The 13,846-nt window shown below is 42.1% G+C and overlaps 1 protein-coding gene across 8 annotated transcripts in view; it reads left to right on the top strand.

Moving 5' to 3' along the window:
* The window catches only part of ccdc88ab (coiled-coil and HOOK domain protein 88ab), a 64,317-nt gene extending 50,648 nt beyond the window's left edge, over window positions 1-13,669 (top strand). The window contains exons 30-38 of one of the 8 annotated variants that reach the window (XM_088012807.1): window positions 2,416-2,493; window positions 5,197-5,427; window positions 6,096-6,149; window positions 6,925-7,008; window positions 7,977-8,063; window positions 8,386-8,675; window positions 9,477-9,813; window positions 11,557-11,648; window positions 12,663-13,669. In XM_088012807.1, coding sequence (XP_087868933.1) covers window positions 2,416-2,493; window positions 5,197-5,427; window positions 6,096-6,149; window positions 6,925-7,008; window positions 7,977-8,063; window positions 8,386-8,675; window positions 9,477-9,813; window positions 11,557-11,612 — 1,217 coding nt within the window. In that variant the 3' untranslated portion in view covers window positions 11,613-11,648; window positions 12,663-13,669. Of the gene's footprint in view, window positions 1-2,415; window positions 2,494-5,196; window positions 5,428-6,095; window positions 6,150-6,924; window positions 7,009-7,976; window positions 8,064-8,385; window positions 8,676-9,476; window positions 11,401-11,556 lie in introns of those variants that run through there. The other 7 variants (XM_088012805.1, XM_088012806.1, XM_088012804.1 and 4 more) reach the window with 7 other exon arrangements.
* The last annotated feature ends 177 nt before the right edge of the window (window positions 13,670-13,846 follow it).

Raw genomic sequence — 13,846 nt, 5'->3', positions numbered from 1 at the left:
TTATTAGTTAGTCAAGAGTAAAGTTGCATGTAAATATGAATTTCAGTGATTCAGTTCAAAAATGAAGCTCCTTATGTGAATTGAATAGTTTTAATTTCAGCTGATTTTGATGAATAAAGAAACCCCCAAATTCTGTTTCACAATAGTAAGTTTTCATATTGCAAAAACAGGATTTTTGATATGGAATGATGTGGCCAACACAATCAAAGAGAAGACTAATTACTTGACAGTTGTTCAGCCGCAAAGTTTTGTATTCAATTGGAAATTGAGTGGAAGGAAAACCTGCTGTTAAGAAAATAGGGTATCAACAATGATATCTACAATCTTGAATATGTTGTATGACTAAGCACAATATATTTAATATTACAGCGGTCTCATTTTTTGTGCTTAGCTTCTTCTGAACCACAGAGAATACCAGAAACACCCCAATCTGAGCTAAAGAGGAAAAAGTTTCTACTGCTTTTCACCAACTGTCAATATCTAACAGAAACAAACACTTGAATTGTGACACTTCATATGTAACAAATGAGTTTAACTTTTTGATTTGAATTGCTGAAACAAATTAGGTTGAAAGTGAATGCATGGTAATCTATTGAGTTTTACCTGCATGTACAGAATGTCTTTAAGCCGGTCCGATTAAGAACACAGCTTACTAGGAGCCCTGGTCGTTTTGGAAAATGTCCAAGCTGTTTTCCTCTTTGTCTGGGATTTTTGGGAACACTCTAGTAATTCTGGAAGCTCTCCTCATTGCACCCTTTAATACTCATCATCTCCTTCGTCTCGTCTAGAAGTGGTTCTGTGTCGACAGTCATGTTGAAAAATGGTAATGTCTGGCAGGGAGTGTAGTGGTGTTTAGAGGTTTGGATCGTCAATGTGAGAATGCTGCGACGTGTGTGTGAATGTGTATTTGAATACCATGTTTATATTTTTGATTCATTGTTTGTAAGATTTATACACGCCTGCCCTCTAAACTACTGTGAAATTTTTCAAAAACAAAGTGGAATTTCAGTAAATTGATATTTTGGATGTGTCTTATTTACAAACTGGAAATGTTAAATTGACATTTAATAAGTCAATTTAAAATACAAAGAAAAAGTACTTGATGTGGTCTGTTAATGTTTATTTTCTGAACAAAACTTTTCCAGTTTCAGATATTTTTTATATATATATATATCCTTTACATTGCCCCCATACTTTAGTATGGGACAGCATTTTTGCTTAGACTGAAACACCTGATGCTGGATCATCAATATACATCACTGGATTAGACGGCACTTATTAGCCGCTAATGCTAATGACGCACATCTACAGGCGCCATTACTATTCATAGTCATATCCACAAAACCTCAGTGTTCCAATGCAAGATGAGCACAAATGTGTCACAAAAATGGTTGTAGGCCTTTATTTATTATCCAATTTCTAATATGGCTTAAATTAACGTTGAGAAAATTGCATAAGTTTTAATATGTACAATATGAATTCACCATAGATGTAAATATATAAACATTTCGGTTTCTGTCTGTTTTCTCTTTTATATCGAATAATTACATTTTAGATAATTGCCACGGTAGGAACAGTAGTTTGTTATAATTTAGCAAACTCTAGCTTTTATGCTTTCTGAAATATTTCATCCTATTTGATGACTGATTATGAATACCACCACTCTTTATGAACTAAAGCGTGGGGGTAAAATAAAGCCAAAAACAACCAAAAGCCACTCGCAAACATTTCCCACACAAAGAACAGAACATTCAGTCTATTACAGCTTTTCAGGCGTCAAGTTTATTTTGCGATCATTGATAAGTGATTGTCTGAACACCAGCGGTAGTTAATTAGCTTTTTAATCATCTGCTCTACAGATGATCTATCAGACTAGGTGTGTGGGTCACCTTATCTTCGTGTTAACTGAACCAAAATACACCGGACTGCGGAGCACATGCACGTTAATTTGGTCAATCAAGCCAGCATAACTGACCCATTTCCCACTTTAAATTAAAACTTTTTCATGATCCTCAAAATGTGATGCCATTGGACTTAGAGTTGCAGTAGTGTTAACAATTAATAGCAGATGTTGTCCCTTTTTCAGACTCTTTGCGTAGCACAGCAATGGCTCTCATGTGTCGCACACCTTGTCATGCGACGTCCAGCCCAGTGATGTGTATCAACGTAGTGGACAATCTGATTTTGGTTCCGGTTGGTCCAGCTTTAGATGTTCTGCCTGACATTGCCTAGTTGAGGCTAAGTTCTCTGTTCATGTCTTCCCCTGGCTCCGGTTGTGCCGATGTTAACGACATCCATCTGTTTTGCCCTCCTATTTTCTTTATTTTCCTCTCCTCCACCTCTCTGGGTTTGTTCTGTCGCTGTCCCTTCCCTGTCTGTCTGACTGTCTGCCTGCCTCTGGCTGTGCTTGGACAGCTATAAAGAGGTTGCCTTTCATAAGGAACAGATCCAAGGACAAAGACAAAGACAAGGCCATCTACCGACGCTCGATGTGTAAGACCTCCGTTTAGCCGCCACCTTAGCCTTTCCAGTTCCTCTTGTTATCACTTTAGGAGAAGCAGAGGGCGGGGTCACTGATGTCAAGGTGATGAGTGGGGCAGTGACACTATGGCACTTCTGTTAAATATTATAGATGTATGCCATAGTTTATCTGGTTCTATTGTATGTTTTAGATGTCTGCATAAGACTTGGTAAGCTAAACCGTCATTATGCAGGCCTGGTGGTCCCCTTACTACACCTGATTACATCAGTGATCTGTTGTCCCCAACTCTTTCCTTGTAACCCAAGTTCTCATCACTTTCTCTGCTGAATGCCTCCACTTTCTCCTGTAAAGTCTTTTAAGCCCTTTGTTTCACTTTGTTCTCACCGTTTGCAAATAAATGTCTTACCTTCTTAAATAGGAAAAAAAAAACACAATCTCAGACATTCTGGGTTTTCTCCTTATGCAGATGTTTATTTTGACACATTCTGCATTTTGAGACAAAAGCCTTCAGTTTGGTCAAGCCTTCAGCTGTTGGGCAGCTTTTTTTGTGCTCTGTATTTTCATTTTGCGCATCCTGAATGAAAGGCTGTGGGTGTTTGTGTGTGTGTGTGTTTGTGTGGAGGGATTGCCTGTTCAGGTGAGATAGTGGAGGAAGACTGTGGGTTTGCCTTTCATGTGCCTGTGCTGTGTTTTCCTCCAATCTTTACGGCATGAATCACCGACTGCTCGATCAACACTCGCACTCACCATGCAGGACTTGAAATGGAGCCTTTTGTTCTCTCTCTCTCTGTCTCACTCTGCGTCTCACTCTCTCATTCTGTCAGCGTGCTGCATTTCAGATCTTATTCTGCTGACATGGACTCGCCTGACTCGGATCTGCCGAGTGCTGCTTGCAGCTCCGAACGGCTCTGCATGTCCTCATGCCTTTCTGCCATCTCATAACTTGGCTCAATAAAGCAAAGTGCACAAAGACAACGTGTGACGTCTACAAGATAAACAGTTAAAATGATTGATTTGTGCTGCTGCCCCTCTTTATGCACTTTGGTTGATTGTAAAATGGCTGCACACGCCTGCATGTGCCTCATGAAGAATTGTTTTTGTGCTGTAAGATCATAATGCTGTTTGATATGAATAAACCTGCTTCCAAGTGTAAGAAATATGTCTCAGTAAATGGCAGTTCTTGGCTGGATTTATAAATCTGAGTGTTGCTCTGAAAAGATTAAACTACATTAAAATGCATTTTGGGGGAAAAATGTTCAAAACCAATATTTAAGGAGGCAGCTCTAATCTCTAGGGGAAAAACTTGTGGTTAAATATTCTAAACAAAAACTAAAATACAACTGTTTGCATTTTAGCACAGACAATTGGTGGCATATTTCAATTCCCATTTATAATTTGACGTGTTTTTAATATTTTTTTACAAACTGTCATGATTGCTGTGTTACTTACAACACAACAATCTTTTTTTATATGGATATAAATGCCTTTAGTTATTTTTGAACTAGATTTGGGGGAAATCAGGGACTTTTTAAATAGATATAAACACAAACTGATTTTCTAAATCATTTATATATTTTATAAATGTATATATTTTCTAAACGTGTGTGTGTGTATATATATATATATACCGTATTTTCCGCACTATAAGGCGCACCTAAAAACCTTCAATTTCCTCAAAAGCCGACAGTGCGCCTTATAATCCGGTGCGCCTTATATATGGACCAATATTGAGCCACAACAGGTCCAGCAACGGACCTTACCACAGGGGCCGCGTTTCATTGGCTAATGCCCATTTTAGGTCACAGTGCAGCTACCACGTGCGTGACCGTCTCACAAACACAAGCTACAGTAGTAAACATATGCTAATGTACATTGTGGACCATCAAAACCATGAATGCCGACTTACCCAGCCTTGCAAGAACAATAGGCATCAGTGATCTTGTCCACAGCTATATTTATGCTGAGGGTGTGAGGATCTGCTGTTTTCCTCATCTATCGGTAGCTTTTAGCTGTGACGCGGAGGCATCCAGTGGCTCAAACACCTTGATGTTGTCCAAAAAAGATGACATGAACTTGTTGGTTCCCCTGTCCATTGCCGTGGCTGATATGTTGTGAAAATCCGGCAGAAATGCTACGCTAATTAACTCAGATCGAAATGAAAGACGTCATGTTTACACAGACATGCAGTAGGCTGCTTAAGCAGCCGCCAACTTCTTTTTCCCCCGTAGAAGAAGTAGTGCGCGGTGCATGCTGGGATAGTTGTCAGAACACTGGTTTGTTAATAAAGTTTGATAATACATTTAAAGGGGGGGAGGGGCAGGGGAAGAGAGACAGAGACTGCAGCGGCAGCTTGTCGGTTGGTCTGTGTTACCCAGAAAGCAGTTGGGCATAATATCGCAACACCAACACCGTGAGTGAAACAACGACTGGGCCAGCCTACTATATAAAGTACTCGGGGACCATTTCTTTATTAATGTGGATGTGTAATAATAGAGTATGAAGCGTCTATTCTATGCGCCTTATAATGCGGTGCGCCTAATGTATGAAAAAAGTCCTAAAATAGGCCATTCATTGAAGGTGCGCCTTATAATCCGGTGCGCCTTATAGTGCGGAAAATACGGTATATGTATATATATATATATATATATATATGTATTGCATTCAATTACTGCAAGTTATTTTCTGTAACATCCTCTTTTCGTCCGTCCACTCAGCTATGAACGACTTGCTGCAGACGATGGCGGTGGCCGGTGTTTCCGGGTCACAGTGGGCGGGCAGCACTGAGAATCTTGACGGACCTGAAGCAGGAGACGGCGGCATGACGGGCAGCAGCAGGCGCAGCGGACGGCGCATGAAGGAGCTGGCCCTGTCCACTAACGCCATCGACTGCGCTGCACTAACACTGCCGTCTGCGAGGCGGGCTAAGCTCCAGCTTCAGGTCAAAGGTGAGAAACCAAAATAAAGTAAAAAGTTTTTTTTGTTTTTGTTGTTGTTTTTTTTTAATTATTGTTATTGATGCAACATTAAGAATATCGTTTCTGATATCCAATTTGTAGATTTTAAGCTTTGACCGTAAAAATATGGATTTGACACATTTCAGTTTCTCTTTAAGAACTACAATGTAAAAGCTATAAAACCAGCTTTCAGATTATTTTTGTAAATTTTCTGTGGCGAGCGATCATTAGTTATTTATATTGGGAACACAAATGGCATCACGCTGCTTTATGTAAAAGGCTAGTTGTTGTAAAGAATGAATTTACTATTTTAAAGAAAAACAATCTTTGAGTGCTACCATTTCAAGCAACCCTTAGTGTCTTGTATTAGCTGTCAGTGAGGCTAGCTTACTAAAACAGCAGTTCATATTTATTTACTAGAATGTAGGCAAGAATAAGTGCAGCATGTTTAGTAACGGAAGCTTACAAGCTCCCAAAAAATAGAGCAACTTTGTTGTTTTTCATTTTGTTTCCTGTGATCTGCTTTACGTCTCACTGACTTGACATGACACAGCAAGTTAATTCATTTCAAATAGGTTCCTACAGCCCTTCGTACTTCCTCTGTCTTCTTTTTTTTAAACCCTCACTGAATGTGGAAATGTTTAACTTTGTCTCCACAGACAATGCCTCATGTGAGGATGTTGCTGGTTCCTTAGATGACCCGAAGAGTCAAGGTAAGATCGACATGAAAACTGGATAATGGCCAATCAGATGGGTCAGTAAGACAAGTGTGGCTAGTGGCCGTCAGAAAACTGAGCAGATCCAGAAAAAAAGAACGTCATGTCCTCTGCTAAACTCCCTGATGTTGCTTTTATTAAGCCTGATCTTCTGATTTAATTTTAGTTGAGAGATCCTGGTCAGGGTAAAGTAAAACTGTGTAATTCAGGCTTTTGGATGTTGTCCAGCAGCCAGGCAGAGATTACTCAAGCCTGTGCTGCTCAAATATGTTGTTACACATCACTTGCACTTAAACTAGCTAAAACGTGGTTATTAGTAGTGGTCCCGTTTCGTTTTTCAGTGTATTTTACTCAAAATATTTTTTTTTTATTTTTTTTTCTTTGTGTTGACAAAATATCTACTTTGAACCTAACTTTGCCATGTTATTAAATTTGTTTTGCATTATACTATTGCTCTGCCGATTACTTTAAGATGAGTTCCCATAATGCATTTACAAAATAAAATGCAGTCTTTTGAGACCCACTTCCCACTGCATTCTTATAATGGCATTAAGGAAATGGACATCCGGTCTTACTCATCCTCCACTCATTAGTTCTAATGCATCAGGTTCATGTCTGAGGTATCTATTGATTTATGGAGCAATACTTTTGGCTGCCTCTGTTTTTTTCCCCAGCATTATTATATATTAACAAGTTTGATGTCCATTAAACATTTCAGATTCCACCGTGTGGATGTGTTGCATTATGTATGTGTATGCGTGTGTTTTATTAGGCCGGCAGGGGTCTAGCAGTGCTCTTGCTTTGTGTCGTCCTGTTGAGCTGAAGGCTATGTGCAGAGTTCCCTGTAGCATCTGTAGTAAGTCCCGTTTACTGTGCAGAGATCATCACTTTGGGCTACAGTGAAGGTTTTCTACAAATAACACCTGTGTTGAATTTGCCTCTAATTTGGTGTCACTTGTATCATGAAACACAAGCTGCGTTTCCATTGACCATATAATTGCGCAAATTGAAATTACGAAAATAAGTTTGCTTAATGGAAACGGACCAATGTCAAGAAAACCTTAAGTTTTTTGATAAAAAGGTTTTTACCCTAGCATCAGGTGACTTTTTGACTGTATTAACATTAGTGTATTCACCAAAATTGAACAACCAGATGTTACTTCTGGCTGAAAAGATGACAACAGGGAGTGGTAGGATGGTAGTCATTAAAAAACAAGACTTAACGTGTGAACAAACGTACTCATGTCTGATCTCACTTGTGTTTTCTTATTTAACGGGAATGCTGCAATTGCGAAATTGTGTTTTTTCGACATTGGCGGAATATCGACAATGTTTTTGCTCACGTTGGTAATGGAAGCGCAGCTACAGTCTGAGACGGTTTCACCTGCGCCGGCTTTCCTTTTCAAACTAACCGCCATGGGAACAGGAGAGCACAAGATAAAAATGTTCTCAACTCGTGTTCCTTTTCATTCTTTTTCATTCGCTTCTCGTTTTGACTAACAAGCTCTCACTGGCATCGATAACATCCCCCTTTCACCTCCACTGGAGCGGTCTTTCCATCTAGGTGTTCCTTCCCTCTCCGTCAGTGGTCTCTTTGTCTTCTTGGATGGACATATTGGTGCTGTAGTCTGGCACTGAGCCGCCCTTCCTGTCCCTCAGCCTGGCACGAGCCATCTGCCGCCCCAGCAGGTGACGCTCTGTCGGACTGTTGACGTGTTCCCACGCGTTACCCCCTGTGTCAGTGCACGTTGGTGGATACATGTAAGCCGCTGTAAATCCTAACTGTGAATTGTGTGTTCACCTCCCCTCTCGTCCTCTACCCAGCCTCCAGACCCTCCAGCCTTCATAGCAACAGGACAAGTAGCAATAGTAACAATAACTCACACCTCACCTCTCCTCTGGAGGGCAAAGGTACGCTCTTCCATCTTCCCTTTAGCTGTAGTCCTCTCCACTAACGTCTTCAGTAGGGATGCAAGTTAATGATTAATGAGTTAATCTACAGTTGATTGATCTTATTGACTGACTGGCAATTAATTGCTAGGACGCACAGTTATGTGCATCCCTGGTCTTTGCTTTATTTCAAACAATTTGAAATGTGATCGGACGATGCTGACCTTTCCTGATGCTTTTTAAAGGAAAAATGTGTTGATATTGAAGCTGTTTGCTTCAGAAAACCTCATTGGGATGGAGGCAAAATTTCTGCCTTCTTTCTCAACTCGTTCCCCTCCCACAGGCACGCTGAATGGAAGTCTTAGCAGACCTCAGAGTGAGAGCAGCGGGGAGTTCAGCTTGAGCCTGGACCAGGAGGTGTGGTCCAGCAGCGGCAGCAGCCCCGTCCAGCAGCCCGCCTCCTTGCGCTCCTCCCACCAGAGCCCCCTGCAGCTGCGCAGGTCCCTGGAGCCGTCCGGCACCGCCGCCGTCTCTGCCACCGTCTCCGCTCAGGCACAGACCAGGAAGGCGGGATCCCCCAGCGAGGTTCTGTCCCTGCAGCAGTTCCTAGATGAGGGTATTGATCCTGCAGAGGTGAGGGTTCGGAATGTGATTATGTTGCACTTTTTTCCCCCCAATTGCATCACGTTATAGGAGAATGCTGCAGAATGAATTCAGAAGCTGAAGCCATAGAACCTTGTTTGTTTTTAGGTTTATGATCCAAAATAATGCTGTTCACGTTACTAGTTTTGGACCTACATAAATCAGCTTTGGGCTTTAAAGCCTATTGGGAAACTATCTTTGTATTAACCAACGTATGAAAAAGCAACATGTGTCTGAGCGTTATTTTCAAACAGAACGATGCTCTTAGCTTCATCATTAATGTGGAACCCACTTTTGCAATAATCTCGCCTATAAAATATTAGGGCTTTTATTCTGAAGATGATAAACTTTATAAAGTTCAAATTACTAACTCAGGTGTTGACAGTTTGCATCGATTTTATTGTTGGGTCGTCATAGTTCTGAGAAAAGAGCACGACTCTTATTCTGAAGAGTATTTAAAAGATGAATGCTGGTAATTTTAGATTTGGCTAAGCACATTTACAGTCTAAGGTGTTTTTTATCATAAATGCTAAATGTGTACATTTTATTTGTTCAGTTTTGATTTAATCCTCTGAATATGTTTTTTCCCCCATCAAATTTAACAATTTATCAGTTTACTAAATTAGTTGACGATTATTTCAATAATCGGTTAATCAGTTAATCATGAATAGTCACAATTAATGCAACTAATCATGAATAATCGTTTCAAAGCACTTCATAACAGAGGACTTTCAGAGGTTTTGAACGCCCTGGTCTTGATTTTTATTTTTTTTATTTTTCCGTCCTCTGTAGTCTGGCAGTCAGGAGAACCTCACGGTGGATTCCCCTCGCCTCTCCGCGTTTTCTGAGCACGCTCCGAAAGATCGCGCCTCCACCAAGGCGCGGGGCATTTTACGCTCCAGCAGTGGGAGAGCGGCGCCGACCAGCGCCGACCGGGCTCTGAAGTCCTCGGGACAGCCCGGCCGACCGAGCCTGCGGAAAGCCGAGAGCACGCGCATCAGAGGCTCCGCCCCTCTCCGCCCCACCCTCTCCTCCCAGGGGAAAGCCACGTCCGTCTCCGAGCGCCTGGACTCCGCCGCTTCCTCCTCCACACTGCCCCGGGCCAGCAGCGTCATCTCGACAGCCGAAGGTACCACAAGGCGCACCAGCATCCATGACCTACTGTCCAAAGACCACCGGCAGCCCGTGTCTGTTGACGCCTCTCCTCACGCCCCCTCCCCAAAGGCTGGAGTACGCTCGCAGCCGACACCCAGTGAGTACCACCCCAACATCGCCTCCCCCATGCCCAAATCAGTCAGCCTACCCTGCCACAGCTCAGAGGACCCCGACCTCGACAGCCTCGAGTCTTTCCTCGGCCCCTCCTTCACCGCAGAGTCGGTGTTCATGGACTCCATCTTTAGCGAGTCAGCAGAAAATCTCCCCTTCCTGTCTCTGAACCCCACCCTAGTCAGCAACATCAGCGGCCCCCCGGCCCAGCCTCGCCCCGGGCCGAACCAGAGCCCCCACAGCCAGTCCAATGGCCCGATGAGGTCCAGCTCAGCCTGCCTGACGGCGTACGATGATGGTATTGGTCCAAGTAGCGTTGCTGAGTCAGAGCAGACTCTGAGCCCAGAGGAGAGCCAGTCTCTGTGGTACGAGTACGGCTGTGTGTGAGTCACCCGAAGGTTTCTCACCAGACGATCAGAACTTCTTCTAGAGCTGGAGAACGAAATCATTGGATGAACTAATCTTCCTTTCCTGCATGTCAGAGCACTATTTTTTTTATTATTATTATTATTATTTGGTGCATTAAGGTCATTTTCTGTTTGTCATGGTGCTGAATGCTTTACCTTTTCTTTTTATTTTTCTTACTTGGGTGGGACTTTGAACTCTCCTCTGTCCAAAAAGCCGTTATCGTGTTTTCCCATCAAAGTGGTTAAAAATGGTTTTGCTCTTTATTTTTATTTTTACATGGCCATCACACAAGGCCTGTTCGTTTTTTAAAGATCCGTTAAAGCCAGCAGAACCTGCTGTCCCAAGTAACTGTCCCTGTGACACTGAAGCAGCTTTGTCATGATGGACTCGCCTCCCACTTTGTGGTGTGATTTACTACCAGAGTGTTTTCCACGGTTTGCGTTGTTCACTAAACTGCATGGCTTTGTTCTGTCAGCCTGAGTTAAAACAGCAATTTTGATGGTGGGAATCAAAATGGATTTTAAATTTAATTTCTTTTTGTTGACGTGTGCACTGTTCTTGTGCACTTAATGTTTTTTTCTTTTTTTTCAATTTCATGTGTACATATATCTGAACTGGAGGCTTTACTGGATTGGTGGTGGGTTGTGGCGTTTGTGGGCTCCAACTAATCTCTGGGGCTGGTGACAAAATGATGCATCTTCTTTCTCAAAATGATCTCTGGGTGTCACTAAAGGGCCAAGTGAAAGTTGACGGCGAAGGGACCGGATCGTAGCATTACCTTGGTGAAATTTACCTTTTAGATTTCGACTGAGTATGGCAGCTGTTAAATGCAAGGTGGATAATGAAGGTTAACGAGTTTTTGATTATTTTGTCAATGAAGCATGCATCATTTCATTTTTGATTTTTATCCTTTCCTTTTATTGCTCTTAATGCACCACATTCTAGAAAGGATCATGTTAGTGCTCTAGACTCGGCCACATTTTGTACAAAGTTAGTAATTTATATAATCAAAAGATAAACATCGCTCATCGTGCCAAACTTATTTGCATTTAGAGTTTTTATTTATTTCTGCTTTTGTAGGTGCTATTTTACTCTTAAATATATTTATCTGAATGGACACTATATGCATTGATGAAGTTGATGAAAGTGGTTTGGTTTTTTTTACAGATGTGACATAAACATTGCCTTTATCCTACAGATGTGGAGGGCAGAAAGTCTAAAAGCAGGAGCGGGGAGCCGCAGCAAAGCTGCTGAGCCCTCGCCCGTCCGCTACCATGCTGCGAGCGCGTGGTGAGTGAGCGCAGGATGAAAAATTGTTGGGTCAGTTTTGTCTCCATGGGAACCCCTGCAACGTGGTTGTGTAACAGATGTCTCCCATCATGCTGTGCACTTTCTCCCCCCTGCTTCCCTGAAAGCGCCTCCCCCCCCACCCCCTCCTCCTCCCCTCACTGTTCCTGCGGTGCCAAACGCCTGCTCAGGGGTTTTCATTGGACCCGGCCTACTTGGCATATGGTCCATTTTTCACTACGCTGCTTGTTGTCTTGACTCACCAAGTGAAGCTCTTGGAAACAACAGTCTCCCTCCATCATGCCGTCTTGTGTTGGTGTATAATGATGTGACTTCTGGCTCTTTATCAGGCTGCTGCATGGCTTTGCTCCTTCCCTGTTTGCATGTAGTCCCAGGCTAGCTGCTGCTTCTCTTCCTCTCCTTGTTGCATTCATGTTTAACAGAGCTCCCTAGGGAAGGATGGGGGAATTATTTTTTCTTTTTTTTTTTGCGTTGCCTCACAAAAGTATTGCGCCCACTCGTAATAAATTTACAAATGCACCCTAGCCTGTTTTGTATAGTCACAGCAATAACAAATTCAAATAGTTTGGATGTCTTTCTTTTCAGTAGGAATGGAAAGTTCATGTTTGACCTGTGTTCATCCAAAAGATAAAGATATAAACATGTTGGATAACTCACAAAGGAGATATGAGCAGAGAATTCCTTCATGGAAAAACCTTAAATTGTAGGAGAAAGACTTTCAATATTCAAGATGCCGCATGAACTGACTACTAAAAACATTACAGTGAGGTAACGCAAAAAGTATTGCGTGGAATGCAATACTTTTGCAAGGTAACGCTAAAAACGAAAAGAAAAATCCCCCTTGTCCACTAGGGGGCTCTGTAATGTTTACTGGTACAGTGAAACTTTTTTGTTTTCTCTTAAACTGTAGTTTTGCTCTATTTTCTTGCCAGTTTTCTCGTAACTTGTCTTTCTTTTCCAATTGTTTGCACTTCTCTTTGCTTATGTGCGACTCAGAGAAAGGTGACCTTGGAGCTGTGTGTCTGAAGCTATGTAGAGCTAATCTTCTGCAGCCATCTACAGTGAGAAAAGATTGTATGTCCCAGATTCAACCGTTTTTTTTAGGGGATCCAGGACACTTTAGTGGAGAAAAGTGGCTTCCTTCTCTGTTTTTCTTTTCCTTGAATCAAGGAAGCAACATACTACAAATATCACAATGACATTTCCCCCCACCACCTTAAAGACTGCTGCGACAGTTTGCCACTTTACTCCAACGTGGCAGATCTTTGATGCGCACTAGTTAGTCTCTGTGAACTGATTTAAGTGCCAATGTTCACACAACAGCCAAAAAAAGGCAATCTCAACCCAGACTTGAGGACTCCTTTCCCCAGATCATCTTCGTATCTTCAACGCCAGATGGATCGTCTTCTGCCTGAAGCCACAACTACATTCTTTAAACAGGACACTCTTTAAAAACATGAAGCATGTCAGCACAAAGAAAAACAAAAACGGTTCCAGCTTCTGTTTTACACTGAAGAATCACTATCTGCATGGAGCAATCAATCATTCCACTTTCTTAATCCGACCAAGAAGAGGATGGGGTGCGACGGTTTAGAAGCCAGATGCGGTGGGACATAAAACCATGAAAGTTTTTGGTGTGTTGGTTTGAGAGGGAGAGGGACTGAGCCTGGGGATGTTCAGGTTGCCTAGGAGACGATGTTTATGACCCGACACACTGTTTATCTCCACTAAAATCCTCCTGTCATACAGTTAACCACATGGTAGTCATTAATAGTTCCTCTCCTGCTCTGATGTACAGAAATCACTAAGACTAAACAGTGTTGAGTGTAAACTTCTGGAAAGGCTCTTTGTGTCCGACTGGAGCAGGTGACCCGCCTCCTGCCTGCAGAACACGTCCACGTTTCTGTTGTGTTGAACATGATGGTGACAATGAGACCTGATGTTTTCTCCTTTTCCACTTTTACATGTCTCCATTTGGTGTAATTAAAAATCATCAAAGAGTACTGTGTATGTCTCCTTAAGCACCTTATAACGGTGATTTAGGAACGACTGGCCCAGTTGAGTTTTAGCCGGAGAAATAAGAGCCTTATACTCAGGACATGTTTATAGATTTAAGAAAAATGTTTTGTTTGGTGAACAATGAAACCTGAATTCTTAAAAGGTCCAGGACAGATAATTGT

Source organism: Poecilia mexicana, unplaced genomic scaffold (genome assembly GCF_051168715.1).
Source record: "Poecilia mexicana isolate PSO_F unplaced genomic scaffold, ASM5116871v1 scaffold_15, whole genome shotgun sequence".
Lineage (NCBI taxonomy): Eukaryota > Metazoa > Chordata > Actinopteri > Cyprinodontiformes > Poeciliidae > Poecilia > Poecilia mexicana.
This window is presented reverse-complemented; position numbering and strand designations above follow the sequence as displayed.